This window comes from Mastigoproctus giganteus, chromosome 11 (assembly GCF_048544385.1).
Source record: "Mastigoproctus giganteus isolate SK-2022 chromosome 11, ASM4854438v1, whole genome shotgun sequence".
In the NCBI taxonomy this organism is placed as follows: domain Eukaryota; kingdom Metazoa; phylum Arthropoda; class Arachnida; order Uropygi; family Thelyphonidae; genus Mastigoproctus; species Mastigoproctus giganteus.
In genome coordinates this window covers 55,967,570-55,988,915 of record NC_143585.1, presented here as the reverse complement: position 1 = coordinate 55,988,915, position 21,346 = coordinate 55,967,570, and the positions used below count along the sequence as shown (strand labels likewise).

The 21,346-nt window shown below is 37.4% G+C and overlaps 1 protein-coding gene across 1 annotated transcript in view; it reads left to right on the top strand.

Annotated features, from left to right (window-relative positions):
* The window catches only part of LOC150078024 (C-Jun-amino-terminal kinase-interacting protein 4-like), a 518,865-nt gene that overhangs the window by 491,467 nt on the left and 6,052 nt on the right, over positions 1-21,346 (top strand). Inside the window, exon 27 of the mRNA XM_090385183.1 lies at positions 17,745-17,888. Within this exon, the coding sequence (XP_090241309.1) occupies positions 17,745-17,888 (144 nt within the window). The remainder of the gene's footprint in view (positions 1-17,744; positions 17,889-21,346) is intronic.

The window sequence follows — 21,346 nt, the reverse complement described above, 5'->3', positions numbered from 1 at the left end:
TACAGGAATTTTTCTAGCAGGGATAAGGAGGTGATTATTCCCTTGTATAAGGCAATGGTTAGGCCACATCTTGAGTACTGTATACAGGTCTGGAGGCCTCATTTCAAGAAGGATGTAGAGCTGCTGGAACAGGTACAGAGAAGGGCAACAAGATTAGTAAATGGAACAAAGGGTTGCTCTTACGAAGAAAGGCTTAAGTTTTGCAAATTACAGAGTCTGGAGACTAGGCACCGGCGAGGTGATCTGATAGAGGTGTATAAGGCTTTGAATGGTTTGAGCATGCTCAATGCCAATGGGATTCTTCATCTTTCTCAGAATAATCACCTCAGAGGGCATAAATTCAAATTGAGGAAGGACGGATGTCGGATAGATGTGCGGAAATTTGCCTTTGGCCAGCGGGTGGTTGGTTGGTGGAACCGACTTCCATCACTTGTTGTTGAAGTTGATAGCCTAAACAAATTTAAAGCTCAACTGGACAGGTATTTCGAACGAACGAAGGGGTGAAATGGGAGAGGGTTTTTTTTTTTTTTTTTTGGCTGATGCTGAATAAGCTTGCTTTCTTGCATCATATGCCTCTACTAATGCTAATGCTAATGATGGAAGAGATAGGCAAGGATTGACCGGAACTTAGCTCTAAAGACTAAACATGGGTTCCACCACTGCAAGCCTCCAATAAGCCAAGTGGTGGTATTTCACCGGTTGATGAGAGTCATCTACCACCTAGTACTGCCTAGTAACATAGAGGGGTGGCATTCCTCCATGTGGTGTGGGTGCCACACCTCGACCTCTGCTTACGTTGGTTCACACCTGGGTGGTCACCCACCATGTACTTGTGCATGGAGGTTATACTCAGGATTACTAACAGTCCCACCATCATGAAGGTGTATGCAGAAGATTTGGCTGTCACAGACCATCCGGACTTCGCCGAAATTGGGTCCACCTGACTTGAGTGTCACCCGAATATCAGTTCCATCAGCGTTTTAGACTCCCAGGTAGCAAGTGCAGCTTGTCTGGCATGTCTGAGAGAATGTCTGTGACAACCTCAAGAACCAATATATATCGATCCCACATCTGGGGCAGTGCCCCCGAAACCTCTCTCAGGCTTCTAGATTCCATTCAGAAGAGGGCAATTAGGTTAATTAATGACTCATCTCTAACAGAGGCTCTCCACTTGCTGTCTCATAGATTTCTGCTGCATGCCTTTTCTACAGATACTTCCCTGGGCACTGTTCTTCTGAATTGGCTTCTATAATTCCCACTCTCTCTTTCAAACAGTCCGAACACATGCCGCCACCAACCAACCTCTATTTACTGTCGAACTTCAAACTCACAGAACCAACTTTGCATCTTCCTCGTTTATTTATTCAACTGCTGTTTTCTGTAACAACCTTCCTTCATACGTATTTCCTGAAAATTACAGTCTACAGAAGTTCAAGTCTAATGTCAACAAATATCTTCTCTCATCTTCTCAATCTCCAACTCAAGCATGGTACTAAGTACTATAGGTTCTAATACCTCTCGTGTTTGAGGTTTTCATAAAAAAAATAATGTATTGCAGGTGTTTGAGGCTTTTAGATATACAGTGTGTTGTCAAATACCAAAAAGAACTGTGGTTGAGAGTTAGATATCACCCTGTTTATGAAGCAGTTATACTAGAAGTAGCTGGGATTGGAGGTGATGCTCAGTAGTTCTGCAACACTAAATTGGAACATGCCATATATGCAGGGCCGGGTTAAAGATGAAAGAGGTTCCCAGCCATATTTAAATTTGAGGCCTCTTTAATATATATATATTACACATATACATATAAATACAAATACTACATAGGTTTTTATATTTATATTGTGAATAATAATAATTCCTTGATAAAAATGTAAACTAAGAGGTCAAAAATGTTTTGCTTCTTGATTTGAAAAATAAAGTAATAATAAAAACAATCGTAATATAAACTTTTAACTTTTTTATTATACAATAAAAAGGTATAAGAATAAATTTTAAACACTTAACAAGTTTAAAAATACTTTTATATTACATGTTTTTTTGATTTATTATTATTATTAGAAATTTTTATCACTACTTTAGAAAATATTTACACTGAAAATGAGGCCCCTCTTCAGGTAAGGACCCTGGTGATGGCCAGGTAGGCTGTAGGGTTAATGCGGTTCTGCATATATGGGCACATAAAAAAGCTTCTCACCATTATAACACAAAATTCTTGACTGAAGATTGCATGATTCCACCTATACATCCTTTTGTAAAGATTCGTGTTATGTTATAAATGGCATACCTTATTCAGCAGGCATGTGAATCTCTATATGCAAGTAGGTAAGTGAATGGGATGGGTCAGTCAGTCAGTCATAGGAGCAAATTTCCTCCTTAATTGATTGGAATTATTGAGAAGGTATAATTTTTTAAATCAACCAGATGATTATCTATTTCAGCATGTTACAGAAAGCAGGAAGTGGGAAGCAGTTATAGAGTGATAAGGGTGGATGATGATGTGAGACATGTTTTTTTTTTTTTTTTTTTAATAAAGGCAGGGTTTCGATTTTATAAACAGTCAAATATATTACCAAAGTGACTCAAGAATTAATATTTTCTCCATCAACTGAGAATACATCATGACTGAATTATGGAATAACTTGAAAGCAAATATGATGAAAAGCATGAATATATGTATGTATGTATCATTAAGAAAATCTAGCATAGGAAGGAAATATAGTACAAGAAGAATGCCAGGTTGTCTAAATAAGGAGGTGACTATTTTAATAAAGCAAAAAGAGCATGGTACAGTTGTAATAATGAAAAAAAGCTGAGGAGCATATGGCAGTTAAATTGGTCTTTAATAATAGTACAGAAATGGTTAGGCCGGCAAAGGTTGAGAATGAGAAATCACTTGCTAAGAAAGAAAGGAATGAGGAGTTTTACATGCAAATACAAAGAAGATCAATATCAAATTTAACTCTTACACCATGGATGTGAAATAGCTATCCCAGCTGATGTAGCCGATGAATTGACTAAGTAGTTCACGTTGACTTTTACAGACAAATGTCTTTTCATGATGAGAAGAACTGTGCTAGTAAATCTGAACACTATAAATCAATACGAAAATTACAGAATTGTTTAATAGAAAAAATTTTGATTCAGAAGGCAAGTAAGGGTTCACCTGGAGTAATTGCATATACCCAATGAATGTGAAATGGTGAGAATGTGCATCAGACCATTAAGAATAATCGTGAGGATATGGAATGTTGAAATTAAGGTAATATCTCCTTAGGTGTATTATGGGATAATTACAGGACAGAAGGGTTGTATTTAATGGTTACTCCTCAGAATGGGCTAGAGTTAGAGGTGGTCCTGGGGATCAGAGCTTGCACCGCTTCTGTTACTGATTTTCTTCAATGACAGTGACAAAGGTATAAAGGACATGGTATCAAAATTTGTAAGTAATATGAAAATTGGGAGAAGAATTAGTGGCCAGTGCCTAGCAGCATTCCAGGATGACACTTGGATGAGTGGCAATTACATAAAATGCAAAATGAAAGGTTTCATACTTGGGAATGTAGACATGTATAGTGTCTTATGTAGGGTGCCTCCAGAACTTTAGTTCAGCTCTGCTGTGAACACTGATACAGAACTCTGTAAATGACCTGAAGTGTGTGTAGTGTTGTGTTTGTGCAGTGCAGTGTAGTGTAGTGTTGTTGTGGTGTAATGTTGTGTTTGGATACCTAGTCACAAGGAAGGCGATCACATGGAAAGCCTGCCCAGCATCCGTCTACACCCCGGGGAGATAGGCCACAACTGTGTCTGCACTATAGCCCATCCAACCACCTCTATAATCTCGTAGCAAAATCCCACTTGAGAAAACTGAAACCAGCATACACTGATAGGATAGATGAAAATGAAATTACAAGGCTAAAAAAGCAAAAAGATGAGGAAGAATCCTGCACAAGCAAGACTGTGCTAGCAGTAATCCCACCTAAGTCTGAGGCCATCAGTGGTGATGGAGAGAAGATCCAGAAAGAATACAATAGAATTCAGCAGATAGAGTTGTAGCACGGCTGCAGACAGCTGTGTACATTTGTAGTCTAGGTAATTCCTTCAGATGGGACCGTCAGGGGAAATGAAAACCAGAGCAGAGAAATCACTAGCATCCTGAGAAAGTGTAATCTGTTTATGGCAGGTAAATGTCTTGAACCAAAGACCTGAAGAAAGTTAAATATTTCCTTTGATGTCAGCAGAGAAGATTCGTTCCCAAGAGGAAGTGAAGTACAAATGATAAGAAGAGGCTGATGAAGGTTGCTATAGAGCAGACAATTAAAGAGGATATGCTCCCAATCCTTTGTTTTATGTTTCTGTGGTTGGCCACAGAAACATAAAAGGCAAATCAGATTATTAAAGGACATAAGTTTAGCTCAAAGTGAGCCATGCCCTGTCAGTAAGAAAAGTGTGTTTAAACTTGGGGAAATTCATTTTAGCACATTTTTTTTAAAAGCAAAATTAACCAGTGAAACTCATTTTTCTGTAACCAGACCTTTGGAAATACTGGACCATCAATCCTGCCAAAGTTAGACAAAGTAGTCCCAGCAGCATTTATTTTCAGTTTTTACGTTACACTGAAGTTATTTAAAGTGTATCCAGGAAAGGTAATTTTTTTCTGAGGAAATTGAAAATTTATTAGAGTTGGCCCAAGAACATAAATCAGTCATAATTTTGTTAGCAGATATTTCAAAATAAATTTTCTACTCGGAATGATTGAATTAGAAATTATAGAGGAAGAATGGAATTGGAGGTTATAATATAAGTAGACTTGAAGTTTTCTACACAGTGTAGACAGGCAGTTTACAAGGAAAGAATGATAGTATCCTGTCAATAATTTATCAACCAATTGCTTGTAGAGATGGGGATGTTATAATTCAATTCTATAAAGCAGGGGGTGGCCAACGAGTCAATCACGGCTTTAATTTCGATCGATCACGACGGATTTTAAATATACAGTCATCTCTTGATTTGCACAGTCAGGTATACTACCAAAATTTTATATTGCGCAATGGGTTTCGCTACCTGCACATTATTTTTTTTATTATTATTTTTTTTACGAAGCTTCAAAAATAGGAATGAAGAGCAGATTTTGAAAATTTTTTTATTTTTATTTATTTATTTATTTTTTTTTGCATGATTGAAGATTTCATTTGAAGGAGAAACATATTTCACCATAATAACGTAAAATCCCACAGAATTCCAGCTGTTGGTATTATTGCAAATGCAATAAGATTGAGTTTACTACCCATTTATAATTAGATTGCACTTACAGGAAAGCCCAATAAATGAAAAGTGCAAATTGCTTTTATTGTTTTATGGTCATGACCTCCAGAAATAGCTTTAGAGACATATCACAAAGGCATTCAAAACTGATTCTTATAACGGTATAACCAAACAGAGCAATGAACAGTGGTGTGTTTGTCCGGTTATTTTGGAAACAACTTCCTCATTTGGGAATCCTCTTCATCAGTTATCCTATGTTAGCTGTTCAAACAGGATATTTTTCCAGTTTGCACAACTTAGTGTTTTAATCGGTAAGCATTGCTTTTGCTGTTTTAATAACTGGAAAGTACTTATGTTAATTTAATACCTTTTAATTTAAAATGAATACTACAAAAAAGAGTAAAATGTATCATTTTCATCAAGAGTGGGAACTAGAATACTTTTTTTGTAATGGTGAAAAAAAAATGTTGCTGTTTGATTTGCAATGCTTCCGTGGCTATAACCAAAAAAGGAAATTTAGAAAGGCACTTCAATGCACTCCATGGTAAATACGAATCAGATTTTCTGCCGAATAGTAACCCTAGAAAAAATAAATTAGAAGAAATTAAATTCAGATTATTCGCGCAACAAAATTTCTTCACGACACCTAATTTACAGTCTAAAGAAATAACTGTAGCATCATTTAAAGTGAGTCAACGAATTGCAAAAAAATGTAAACCATTTTCTTCTGAGGGTCAGTTCATCAAAGATGTATTTTTAGAAATAACAGATTCTCTTTTTGATAATTTTAAGAACAAAAATGAAATTAAAAGTGCCCTTCAAGATCTGCCAATTATCTCGAAATACTGTGATGCGACGCATCGAAAAAATGAGTAAAATGTGAGCGAACAATTGCGTGCTCATATTCTAATTCTGTGTCATTTTCTTTACAACTAGATGAATCTATAGATGTCAGTGATACAGCTCAGTTTCTCGTTTTTATTTGTATGGTTTTCGATGATTCTGCAACTAGAGTCATGATATCTTTTGTTTGTTATTTGGTTTTTAGGAGCATTAGCAACTAAGGCCATATTGCTCCTGGGATATGCGGTGGTCATTCACTGACCTTTCCACATCCTCCGTATTTGGTGGGCTCGAACCCCAGTCTAATCAAGAAGCATGTGCTATGCAGTGCTACTCCTGCCCACCTGGCTACAGAGGTGTCTTGATATTTTTAACTCATTGAAACATTTTATTGAAAAAATTAAATTACCACTATTTAAGCTCGTATCAGTAACAACAGATGGAGCTAAAGCAATGATGGGGCATCTTAACGGATTCGTCGTATTGTGCCAAAAGGATGACAAATTCCCAGATTTTTTTTGAGTTACCACTGTATCAGCCAGCTAAAGATTAAATACTAAAAGTATTATGGACATAGCTTTCAAAATTGTGAATTCCATCAGAGGACAATCTCTTCAAAGGAGTCTTTTCAAAATGCAACTTGATGAAAATGAACCAGATCTGATATTACACACAGATGTGGGGGTGGCTGAACTGGAGTAAGTTTCTACAGAGATTTTGAAATTTGCTGAATGAAATTAAAAAATTTGTTGATCAAAGGGGAGATGATTATCAGCGGCTACAAGATATGGAGTGGTTGTGTGATCTGGCTATTTTGGTAGATTTTACCAAAATTACCAGTAAATTAAGTGATCTTAATTTGGAATTACAAGGAAAAAATAAAAATGTGGATGATATGATTAATAGTATTTCTGCATATAAATATCAATTTTTGGCAATGGCTAAGGATCTCAAAGAATAAAAAATTTGACCATTTTGCAAATACACAAGATCATTTGCAAAAATATCATGTTTTTGAATTTAATAGTGAGAAATATTTTTCTGAAATTGAGAATGTTGTAGACTTTTTTTGAAACCAGATTCAGTTGGATTCAGTTTTGAAACCAGATTCAGAAATTGTTTTAAAAACAATTGTTTTTAAAACAATTGAAGACTTTTTCAATATATTTCTTATCCATTTAATGTCAACTTATATACAAAACAAATTGCAAAAAAAATCGCTGCGATTTTTCACATGGAGAAAATATTTCTTGAAAATGAAATTATTACATTGCGAAACGATATCTTCCTAAAAGCCATATCATCAGAAAGAGTTTTTGAAATATGTTTGCCGAGAAAAGTACCCAAATGTAAAAAATTGCAGTGAACTTTTAAATTCCTGTTTTGGTTCCACATATCTATGTGAATTGGCCTTTTTGTATTTGAAACAAATAAAGATGAAGAATCGCTGTGCTCTTACGGACTTGCATACAGAAGATTCTTTACGGTTGGCCTTATCACAGTATATCCCCGATTTTGAAAGCTTGGCAGATGACATGAAGACACAAACTTCTCATAAATTAAAATTTTAAATACGTATGAATTTAAAATAAGAATTCTGAATTGTATTGAATTTTAAAATTTATAAACAACATTTTTTAATGTGTGTTCAACTTTTTTAACCTTGTACAATGAAATTTTTGAGATGGTAGATCACGTCATATTTTGAAGGAAAAAAGTAGATCGCATCACAAATTAAGTTGGCCAACCCTGCTATAAAAGCAATCGAAAGACTGCACTTGGATACTGTGTATCCAAGTATGGAGACCTTACACTTAATACTTGAATATTAAGCTTCTCAAAAAAAAAAAAAAAAAAAAAAAAAGATTTCAGTATGGGCAGGGTGCCTGATTGAGATTGGCTAAAGAATACCATGTAGCCAATGAGGACTGACTGAAGAACGCTGGGTACTCTTAGTCGGTCTTCACTACATATTGACAAGATTTGAATATGTAGAGTATAAAGTTTGGCCTCCGTAGCCGAGTGGTTAGGAGCAGAGTGCAGTAGTACACGCTCTTTGAGTAGACTGGGGTTCAAGCCCCTGACTGCTGAATACGGTCGATCTATCAACCCGCACTGGACCAGCGTGGCAGATTATGGTCCATTTCCCTCAGCATGAATTGTTGAGGAGGCTTCCATCCTGCAGTGGGTTGATAATGGCTGCGCTTTACCTTTTTTTTTTTTTTTTTTTTTAAGGCTTTGAGAATGGTGAAATTTTCACGATATTAAACAATTCTGGAGCTGAAGGAATAATTTAAACTGGAGGAGGATAAAATTAAAATTAGGGAGAGAGATTTACTTTAGCCAACTAGTACCCTCTCGTGTAATTTACTGTCAAATGGATGAATCCTGTATCTTTGTGCTGCTTGTAAATAACTCTACAACACGTGAAACTTAGTATTCAGATACAGGCAGTTCCCGCTTTAAGAGTTTCCGAGTTTAAGATTTTTTTTTTTTTTTTTTGTTTTCAAGTATCAACAAAGTTGAAAATATGAACATTAATTGCAAAAAACAAATGTTAAACATTGATAAATATTGCATTTCTAACCATGCATGTAGCTATACAATACAATGTTCCCCGCTTTATGATATTAATCCGTTTCAGAGACACCATTTTGCCGACCGGGCTAGCCGGGTGGGTAAAGTGCCTGCCTGGCAACCCAAAGGTCGCGGGTTCGAATCCCGCCTCGGGCTTGGATCAAAGTACTGCAAAAACCTTGGGAGGTACATTATGGTGATGCCACACAGTTACGGAGGTGCCACAGAAGCCGATGCGCCAACAACTACCAAAAAAAAAAAGAAACACCATCGTAATGTGAACCCAATAACACATTGTTTTTTGGTAATTTTTGCTTTATGGCTCTCTAAAAGATAGTTTTTATAGTGTAAATTGTATTAGTTACCAATTCAAATCATTAAAATGCACTACGTGGTTGCAAATCTGGCAGGCTCAGTGTGGCAATAAACTGCTTCAATTTAAACGGGAACCTAAGTTGTGGCCATCAAGTATGCGACCAAATAGGCAAGAGGAGGTGATCCTGGCTAGGACACGTATTGGGCATACGTATCTAACCCATATTTATATACTCAAGGAGGAAGATCCGCCTATTTGTACATTTTGTCAGATTACACTTACGGTGAGGCATATTCTAATAAATTGCAATCAGTATAATAATTATCGAAACAAAATTTTCAAATCACTTTCACATCTGCAAGAACCTTTGACATTACCCTCTGATTGGAGACAATGCAAATCTAGCTGAGTTCTTTTATTTCTTAAAGCAGACAGGATTATTTTACAGATTTTAACTGCTAATTGCACTACTGAATAGAATCGGGCACAATATGGCCTTAGCAGCCCTTGTGCCACTAAACAACATATCAACCAACCATCGTTATCATGTGTTCTGTTATAAGAACCAATTTTGAACAGCTTTGTGATTTTTTTCTAAAGCACAATTCTGGCGATCACGACCATAAAACAATAAAAACAATTTGCACTTTCCAGTTTATTGGGCTTTTCTGTTACTACAAGCATTTATAAAGGGTAGTAAACTCTGTGTTATTGCATTTGCGAAAATACTGATAGCTGGAATTGTGCTTTTTTTTTTTTTTTCTCTCGTTATTAGGGTGAAATGTGTTTCTCCTTTACTGAAATTTTCAATCATATAAAAAACATAAATAAATTTCCAGAATCTTCTCTTCATTCCTTGTTACTCCGTGCAAATCGTGTAGTTGCAATTTGTTCATTCCATTAAAAAATGCATATTAATACTATAGAAATTTCTAAAGAAAAGAGAAGATTATCTTGGAAACAAACACCTCTTGAAGCATTTCTGAAGAAGAGGACTCCTTGTGCAACGAACCAACGAGTGCTGAGCCAATAATGAGTGATCAACGAGTGTGCATTTAGTCGCTGATGATGATTAAACATTCTTTAACATTTGTAAGTCACAAATAATTTATTATTATAATTTGCTTCATTTTACAGGCTACGTTTTCCTTTATTTGGATAAATCAATCAGTGTAAATCGGTCGTTGAGTATCGGTAAGGGTATCTAATCCACGTGTTGGACAAGTTTTGCAGCTCCCGTGAACGATAAGTTTTTAATTATATTTAGCTAATTTATTGACTTAATTGTTAGATTAAATTATTTTCTATAAGTAACTTATAGACCTAGTCAACCTCCGTGGTTTATTTTAAATTTAGATAGTGCAATTTTGAGAGTAATTAATACCTTATGCTATCTAGTTCGGATATACGTTGTATACCCGAACTAGATAGCATAAAGTTTAATGGAAAACTAGATAGTAAGTATAGTAGTATCAATTAACCAGTAAAATTTACTAATCTTGTTAAATTTCATTGTCAATTAAATTGTACTTTTTTAACTAAATACACATAACGACCTAGTTTTTATAAACGTAACATTATAAATTAATACATATAACTTGACAGGAGATAAGAGAGTCATAACGTAACTCGGAGATAATATTCTATGCTGAAAAATATATATAGTGTTATAACTGCATTGGGATATAAGTTTAGGGTTATATTTTGTATTGGATTTTATTGAACTTGAATAGAAATCATGACTCAGACCAGAGCAGCAAAGCAAAAGGCTCAAACTAGTGGGAGTGCTGAACCTCAGGGGAGAACTGAAGGGGGGGTGTCCTCTGAATTGATGTTTGTGGAGCAATCAGGAATGGGACTTGATAGTGCCAAGGGGAATGTCGTTGTGTACGAGACGTAAGGAGTGTGAGGAAATCAGGCACCAACTCAGCATTGTTATGGGCCTATATGAGAGCTTGAAGGACAGGGTGGATGCCCTCAAAGGATTTAAATTGAGGGGGCCCACCAAGCTCTCAGCTGTCCACATCAATGCCAGAGCTTTCACTTGAACATCATGCAACACAGCAGCAACCCCCAAGGCAGAATGCGCTGGTGTCGGTGACTCTGTTGTCAGGGAAACAGGGAACATATTGTGCAAAAAGGATAGATGGAACAGGACCAGGGTGTGTCTGCCAGGGGCAAAGGTTGATGACGTTGTAGAGCAGATATCATCTTTTAAGGGCACAAAGGGTGATATTGTTGTACATGGTTGGCACTAATGATGTTAAGAGTAGGAGACAGGCGAAATTACTTAACAAGTACAGGTCAATGTTAAAAAAAAGCCATAAGTTAGGGTTGAATTTGAAAGTGTCTGAAATTCTGCCCAGACACGATAGAAGGGAGTATATGATGAGAACTTTGTCGATCAGTTCGGCCTTGGAGAGATTGTGCAAGGCTCAAGGAATAAATTTTTCTCAGCCTGGTGTGTGCTTGTTAACAGGAGAGACTGCTTCTACAGGGATGGGATATACTTAAATAGAAAGGTTGCAAGAATATATGCTGATGCTATCAAGGCAGAGTTAGGTGGGTCAGAAAACTGCTAGCTTGGGAGATACATGGTCTAATAGATTAACAGTAGCCATTGGCAGAGGTGAAAGTGATTCTTGCACTGCTTCTATTGAAATGCAATTGAGCAGCAGGCTGGAAAGCAAGGCAATGGGGATTTCCAGGACTGCTGGTAGTCATAGTTGTACAAGAAAATACATGGGTTATGTAACTAAGAGGAGAAACAGGTATACTTGCATGTACACCAATGCTAGGAGTATAGTTAATAAATTTCATGAGTTTGAAGTGCTAGTCAAGACATCAAAGGCAGATATTGTTGGGATATCAGAGACATGGTGTCACACAGACATAAGCAGTGCAGAATTGGAATTTGGGGAGTATAATGTGTACAGAAAGGATAGACAGGACAGGAAAGGTTATGTTGTTAGTTAAGAAACACACAAAATCTGAGGAAGTGCATCCAATTAATGTTGGTGGACAATGCAATGGTGAGTCTGTTTGGTGTGATATAAGCACTGGGAAAGCAAAAATGAGAGTAGGCGTGTGTTATAGGCCTAATGAATCTGATGAGTATAATGAGCAATTGTGCAGAGAAATAGAGTGGGCCAGTAAATCAGTGTCTTATTATGGGGGAATTTTAATTTCCCAGAGATTAACTGGAATTTGTGGGTTGGTCACTCACACACTAGCATGGCTTTTGTGGATTTATTGGATTATTGTTTTCTACACCAGCATCTTTGAGAGGCAATAGAGGGAGTAATACTCTTGATATGATTATCAGTAGTGATTCTCCATGCATTAAGAATCTGCAGATAAAGGAACCACTAGGTGGCAGTGATTACGGTGTGCTGAAGTGGGATTTACTCAAAGAGGTAACTACCATCAGGGGTAAAGGGAAGGGTTATTGCTTTCGTAAACGTGACTACTGTGGTCTGAGACAGTATATTCTATATGGTGGGACCAACTGATGATGTTACCAACAGATTTGACCACAAATTCAAAATGGGAAACATTCAAAGAATTAATCTTGGAAGCTACTAGGCTTTTCATACCAACTAAGTATATTTTGACTGAATAAACTATAATCAGATACAATTTGGCCACAGTAGCCCTTGTGTCATTAAGCCAAATACCAACAACATACCAACTAAGAAGCCGACCGGGCTAGCCGAGTAGGTAAAGTACCTGCCCGGCAACCCAAAGGACGCGGGTTCGATTCCCGCCTCGGGCTTGGATCAAAGTACTGCAAAAACCTTGGGAGGTGCAATATGGCCACAGAAGCCGATGCGCCAACAACTACCAAATCAAAAAAAAAAAAAAAAACCCAACTAAGAAATACAGTTCAAGATTTAGGCATATATGGATGTCAGATGAACTAATTAGACATGTGGCGGAGAAAAAAAATGCATGGGATACATAAATTAATGGATGATATGGATGCCTATGATAGATATAAGCTGGTCTGTAACCAAGTGACAAAGGAGGCTAGGCGGGCAAAGGCAGATTATGAGAAATCTTTGGCAAATGGTGCAAAGAAAAACAGCAGAGAGTTCTTTGCTTATGTAAACTCTAAAAGGAAGGGGATGAATCAGATTGGTCCACTTGATTTCGATGGTTCAACTGTTGATGATCCTGCTCAGATAGCTAACAAACTAAATGAATATTTTGCATCTACATTCACAAGAGGAGTTATTCAGGGAGGGAAATGGCAGAGGTGTATTAAACTCTGGCAGTAAGCTAGATAATCTTGTAATAAATGAGAGTAAAGTGGAAGAGAAATTGTTGAAGATACACATAAGAAAGGCAACTGGGGTCGATGGAATCTATCCAGTTATTAAATGAGGCAGCAAAGGAAGTAAGCAAACCGTTAGCCATAATTATGAGAGCTTCCTTGGACTTGGGAGCAGTACCTATGGACTGGAGATGTGCAAATTTGACCCCAATCCTGAAAGGGGGATCAAGGGGAGACACAGGTAATTACAGACCTGTTAGTTTAACTTCTGTTCCAGGGAAATTAATGGAGGCACTGGTTGAAGAAGCACTGCAGGATCATCTAGACAAAATTTCAGTTATAGCTCGGACACAGCATGAGTTGTTTGACCAATTTGATTGGATACTATGGTGTAGTCACAAAGGAACTGGATGCAAAGAATAATTTTGATATCTTATATTTGGATCTTAGAAAGGCTTTTGATACTGTTGCACATGGAAGACTGCTGCACAAATTGGAACAGTGTGGCATTGGAGGAAAATTGCTGCTATGGATAAAGGGATGGTTGAGTGGGAGATGGCAGAGAGTGGTCATAGTAGTAGTAGTAGTGGCATGTGATGTAAGAAAGCAAGTGTATGAGCTTATGCAACATCAGCCAAAAAAAAAAATCACACCATTCCTTCCAAATGCCTGTCCAGTTCCTCCTTAAATTTATTTAACCTGTCAATTTCCACAACGACAGATGGAAATTTGTTCCAGCAATTAACCACCCGCTGGCTAAAGGCAAATTTCCGCACATCTATTCTACGTCTGTCTTTTCTTAATTTGAATTTATGTCCCCTTAGGTTCGTAATCTGAACAAGTGGAAGGATCCCATCAGAATTCAGCATGCTCAACCCATTCAAGGCCTTATACAAATCAATCAGATCACTGCGCAGGTGCCTAGATTCCAGCCACTACAATTTGCAGAACTTAAGCCTCTCTTGGTAAGAGGATCCCATCATTCCCCTCACCAATCTTGTTGCCCTTCTCTGTACATGCTCAAGTAAATCTACATCCTTCCTAAAATGAGGCCTCCAGACCTGTACGCAGTACTCAAGGCGAGGCCTGACCATTGCCTTATACAGAGGGACAATCACCTCCTTCTCCCTGCTAGCAAAATTCTTATATATCATTGACAAAACCCCATGACCTGCCCTAGCAGCCTGTCTGCATTGCTCAGAAAACTTCATATCTGACTGCACAATTACTCCCAGGTCTTTTTCATTTTCTACCACCTTAAGTGTAGTACCACACAGTTCGTACATTTCTCTGGGGTTACTTCTACCCATATGCAGTACTTTGCATTTGTCGAGGTTAAATTCAGTTGCCACTTCTTAGCCCATCTGCTCAAATTATCTAGATCCTGTTGCAGTAGCACACTGCCATTACTGTCATTAACAATCCTGCCAACCTTTGTATCATCTGCAAACTTCGACATTAAGCCTGATATACCTTCATCAATATCATTGATAAATATACAAAACAACAGTGTACCTAACACCGAACCCTGTGGGACTCCACTAATAACATTAGTCCATGAAGAGCAGCACCCATTGATTACCACTCTCTGTCTTCTCCCACTTAAACATCCTTTTATCCATTGTAGCAACTTACCCTTAATACCATTCTGCTCCAATTTGTACAATAGTCTTCCATGCGCAACAGTGGCAAAAGCTTTCCTGAAATCCAAATATATGATATCAAAATTATTTTTTGCATCCATTTCTTTGTAACCACATCATAATATCCTATCAAATTTGTCAGACAAGACTTTCCCCTTAACAAACCCATGCTGTGTCTGAATTATTGCTGCAGTCTTGTCTAGATGATCCTGCAATGCATCTTTAACCAGTGACTCCATTATTTTACCTGGAACAGAAGTTAAACTAACTGGTCTGTAATTACTCGTGTCACCCTTCGATCCCCCCTTTGTGAATTGGGGATACATTTGCACATCTCCAGTCCGTGGGAACTTCCCCTGAGTCCAAGGATGCTCTCATAATTATGGCTAAGGGTTTGCTTAGTTGCTTTGCCATCTCCTTTAATATAACTGGATAGATCCCATCCACCCCAGGTGCTTTTCTTATGTTTAACTTCAACAATTTCTCCTCCACTTTGCTTTCAGTTATTACAAAACCTTCTGGTGAAGAGCAGTGTCAATGCACACTGGTCTTCGAGGACTAGTGTTATTAGTGGAGTCCCCCAGGGTTCAGTGTTGGGTCCATTTTTGTTTTCTGTATTCATCAATGATATTGATGATGGTATATCAGTCTTATTGTCCAAGTTTGCAGATGATACAAAGGTCGGCAGGGTTATTAATGACACTAATTACAGTACGCTGCTGGAACAGGATCTAGAAAAGTTGAGCAGATGGACTGGGAGGTGGCAACTGAAGTTTAACATTGACAAATGTAAAGTATTGTATATGGAAGCAGTAACCCCAGTGTAACGTATCAACTGTGTAGTAGTACACTGACAGTGGTAGAGAGTGAAAAGAACCTGGGGGGTAATTGTGCAGGTAGATATAAAGTTTTCTGAGCAGTGCTTGTTTGTTATTTTGGTTTTTAGGAGCATTAGCAACTAAGGCCATATTGCTCCGGGGATATGCGGTGGTCATTCCCTGACCTTTCCGTATTTGGTAGTCACAGGCTCGAACCCCGGTCTGATCAAGAAGCGTGTGCTACGCACTGCTGCTCCTGCCCACCTGGCTACGGAGGCGCCTCTGAGCAGTGCAGATGGTCTGCAAGAGTGGTGTCTTGTCAATGATATACAGGAATTTTTTTTCCTAGCAGGAATAAGGAGGTGATTATCCCCTTGTATAAGGCAATGGTCAGGCTACACCTTTAGTACTGCATACAGGTCTGGAGGCCTCATTTTAAGGATGTAGAGCTGTTGGAACGAGTACAGAGAAGGGCAACAAGATTAGTGAATGGAACAAAGGGTTGCTCTTATGAAGAAAGGCTTAAGTTTTACAAATTGCAGTGTCTAGAGACTAAGCACCTGCGAGGTGATCTGATTGAGGTGTATAAAGCCTTGAATGGTTTGAGCATGCTCAGTGCTGATGGGATTCCCCTCTTGCTCAGAATAATCGCCCTCTCAGGCGATTATTCTGAGCAAGGCAATTCAAATTGAGGAAAGACAGTTGTAGGATAGATGTGTGGAAGTTTGCCTTAGTCAGCGGGTGGTTGATTGCTGGAATAGACTTCCATCTGTCATTGTGGAAGTTGATAGCTTAAACAGATTCAAGGCAGAACTGGTAAACATTTGGAGTGAGTGGATGGGTGAAATGAGGAGGTCTGTGGGTTTGTTTGTTTTTTTTATTTTGGCTGATGCTATATAAGCTTGATTTCTTGCATCATGTGCCCTTGCTAATGCTTACGTAGGTCTGTGGGTTTGTTTTTTTTTTTTATTTTGGCTGATGCTATATAAGCTTGGTTTCTTGCATCATGTGCCCTTGCTAATGCTTACGTAATCCCTATTTTTTACATTATGTTAATGGGTAATAAATTCCCACTTTACGAGCGTGCTCTAGGAACGGATTAACTTGTAAGGTCGGGAACTACCTGTATAAATAAATAAATAAAAATTTGTTAATCACTGGAATAATTGCCACAATGGGTGGTTGAAGCTACTAGCATAAAGGAATTTAGAGACCTGCCAGATTAGTATCTGTGAGATCTTTTTTTTTGCTAGTGCAACAAAACGATCTGGCTCCTTTGCACGTTTTGGCTAATTATAATACTAAATAGAGCTTGTACTAAGTTTATGCATTTTAAAAAGATAGTATGTACTTCAAAAATTTATTTAATTTTATTGTTCATTTAATTTTTAAATAGTTCTGAAAAGAGTTTTAATGTATGCGTAAAGTGTATTTTATATTTTTATTATTTGTGATGTTATGTATTTTAATATTACACTGCTATAATTACATTTTTTAATATTTTTTCTTTTTCTGTTTTTTAATGGAAATATGGTGTGGCATGTTTGTCAAAAAAAAAATACTGGTTTTTGAACATGAGGGAAGATCCTCTGAAGATTGTTTTTATTTTATTAAATTGTGAGAGCCTAGATCATCTTGTGAAGTACATTTTTGCTTTGTAATAGTTATTTGACAAATCATACATTGTTAATTCAGTGTCAGTAATGGTTGTGTAAAAGCAATGTTCACAAATCTCTGGCTTGCAGTAATATAGAATTGAGCCTGTGTTATTAATTATTAACTTAAGTTAATAACACTTAACTGTGTTAACTTAAATATATTGTTTGTTTTCTTTGTACATTTATTCCCATTAATTTGGATTTAAATTATGCAGCAATGAACACTATTATATTACTACAACAAAATTGTTTTAGTAATGAAATCATAAAATTAACATAATATGCACATAAAGCTGGCATATTAATTTTTTTTAAACAAGGTTTATTTGTATATATTTTTTCTCACAGGTGAAGGGGATAAGTCCACACTCGAGAAAATGGATAAAGACACCATTAAACAGAAACAGGAAGCACTGCCATCAGACACATGTCAGAAACAAAAATACATGTATGTGCTCTCAGGAGGCGAGGGTTATATAGATTTTCGTATAGGTATGTGCAGTATAAACAGATTTGTAGTTAACTTGTAACGTTAATATTGGTATATATATATATATTTTTTTTTTATATGTTGCTGATATAAGAAGATAATGTTGTTTTTACAATAATATTATCTTCTCATGCTATATTGTTATCTTAAAATATTTTACAATATTTTAAGGTAATGTTATCAAAGATAATCATATTATTTTTACTTTTTTTTTAAATTTTTTATTTTTTGTAAATCACAGATCAGATCTGCTAATTAGCTAATTATTATTATCAAAAATTTAATGTGGGTGTAACTATTCATTGATTTTGCATTGAATACTGCTAGTTTTATACTTTTATGTGTGTGTGCTTGTGATTTTCACATTAGTATTGGTACTCATAGACAGACTGTGGGGGGGAAAACCCCTCAAGTATGGACAAAGATATCATTTTCACTACAACTGATTTCAAATATATTTTTATAAAATTTGCTCTTTCAATGCTGTTAATACATCAGCACAACAGTATAAAAGTTTGCATTGAATGCATTGTGCCAGTCTGTTGTTCCGTGTAAGAACCATCAGACTGAGGAACTGTAAGTTCTCCATCTATAATTATGAAATCGCTAATTTTGCTTTTGAATAACAGCAGATATGCCAGATTCCTTTAGTGTTAGTCTGGAACTTATACTGCAAGCATTGGATCCCAGTGATACTGATTTGTGGAACCAGCGGCTGAATACAAGTACCGATGTTGAGAAATGGGATTATATTCTTCTATGAGAAGCTCCATTGAGAAAGGGAAGGGGAAATGTGTACATCCTTCTTCTTTCAGTGCCATCTCTGAGTTCAGAGAACGGCAATCACTTTTTTTTTTTTTTTTTAACTCCTTTCTATCTTCGGCCCATCTGACAAATTCTTTGAACCCCAGTCCCATCGTCAATGCTCGTCATTTGCCAATTGTGTCCTATAATTTGTAGCACGTGGTCATTTGTCATCCGCTTTGTCCAGGGGATCCTCAGCATTCTTCTATGTACCCACATCTCGAAGGACTCCACTATCTTCACCGGTGAAGCCCCAAGCATTTTTAAAGTTTCTCTATGCTTGGCCACAAGCGGCACTGCTCCTGCCTCCCCATGTATGGGCCGGTAACCTGGGTGGAAAAGCAAATCCCCCAGTGCGAAAAGGAGCCAACATGGATATAGAAAATTATCCAGCATTAGAGCCTCTCAGCTCAAATACCACTGATTGGTATAACTCTGATGAATGTAATGAGCATCATAAGTGGGGAAAAAAAAGACAATCACCAACCGGAGTATCCAACTTTCCTTATCATTCATTCCTTAAATAGTCAACCAGTGAGCAAATTCTCACCATTTATGATACAGAGATTTCTTGAAAATGCTGCTGGATCTCCTAAAATGGTGAAGGGATTACAATCAGGGGATTTACTTGTCGAAATGACACAGTCCAGATACTCAGAATTGTTGTTAATGATTACAACTTTTGGGGGAATTCCCATTAAAATCTCTCCCACACAACCCTAATAGTTCTAAAGGTGTTATCTCTGAGTGGGATCTGTTGAATGTAACGGAAGAGGAGCTTGTGAAAGAAATGCAAAATCAAAAGGTCATTCAGGCCAAAAGAATTCTGACTTGTAAGGATGGCAATCTCATTCCAACACGCAGCATAATACTCATTAATGCACCAAACTTGCCAAATACTCTTAAAGCTGGTTATCTAAATTGTCATTAGCATTAGTAGAGGCATATGATGCAAGAAAGCAAGCTTATGCAGCATCAGCCAAAAAAAAAAAAAAAAAAAAAACCCTTCCACTTCACCCCTCCGTTCGTTCGAAATACCTGTCCAGCTGAGCCTTAAATTTATTTAGGCTATAAACTTCCACAACAAGGGATGGAAGTCTGTTCCACCAACCAACTACCCGCTGGCTAAAGGCAAATTTCCGCACATTTATCCTACATCTGTCTTTCCTCAATTTGAATTTATGCCCTCTCAGGTGATTATTCTGAGCAAGAGGCAGTATCCCATCAGCATTGAGCATGCTGAAACCATTCAAGACTTTGTACACCTCAATCAGATCACATTGCAGGTGCCTAGTCTCCAGACACTGTAATTTGCAAAACTTAAGCCTTTCTTCGTAAGAACAACCCTTCATTCCATTCACTAACCTTGTTGCCCTTCTCTGTACTCATTCCAGCAGCTCTACATCCTTCTTGAAATGAGGCTTCCAGACCTGTATACAGTACTCAAGGTGCGGCCTGACCATTGCCTTATACAAGGGAATAATCACCTCTCTATCCCTGCTAGAAAAATTCCTGTATATCATTGATAAGACACCATGAGCTACTCTTGCAGCCCATCTGCACTGCTCAGAGAACTTCATATCTGCCTGCACAATTACCCCCAAGTCCTTTTCATTCTCTACCACTGTCAGTGTAATACCACAGAGTTGATACGTTGCTCTGGGGTTGCTGTTTCCCATATGTAGTACTTTACATTTGTCAATGTTAAACTTCATTTGTCACCTCTCAGCCCATCTGCTCAATCTTTCCAGATCCTGTTGCAGCAGCATAGCATCAGTAGCATCCTTAACAACCCTGCCAACATTTGTATCGTCTGCAAACTTGGACATTAAGCTTGATATACCATCATCAATATTATTTATAAATACAGAAAACAACAATGGCCCAACACTGAACCCTGGGGGACTCCACTAATAACATTAGTCCACGATGAGCAGTGTCCATTAATTACCTCTCTGTCTTCTGCCACTCAACCATCCTTTTATCCATAGCAACAATTTGCCATCAATGCCACTCTGCTCCAATTTGTGCAGCAGTCTTCCATGTGCAGCAGTATCAAAAGCCTTTCTAAGATCCAAATATATAATATCAAAGTTATTCCCTGCATCCAATTCTTTTGTGACTACATCATAGTATCCAATCAAATTGGTCAGACAAGACCTTCCCTTAACAAAACCATGCTGTGTCTGAGATATAACTGAATTCTTGTCAAGATGATCCTGCATTGCTTCTTTAACCAGTGCTTCCATTAATTTTCCCTGGAACAGAAGTTAAACTCACAGGTCTATAATTACTTGTGTCAGCCTTTGATCCTCCTTTGTGAATTGGGGTTACATTTGCACATCTCCAGTCTGTGGGTACCTCCCCTGAGTCCAACGAAGCTCTCATAATAATGGCTAACGGATTGCTTACTTCCTTTGCTGCCTCCTTTAATATAACTGGATAGATCCCATCCACCCCAGGTGCCTTTCTTGTATTTATCTTCAACAATTTCTCCTTCACTTTACTCTCAATTATTACAAGATCATCTAGCTCACTGCCAGTGTTTACTTCAATTCTGGCATTCCCCTTCCTGAATAACTCCTCATGTGTGAATGTAGATGCAAAATATTCATTTAGTTTGTTAGCTACCTGAGCAGGATCATGAACAGTTGAA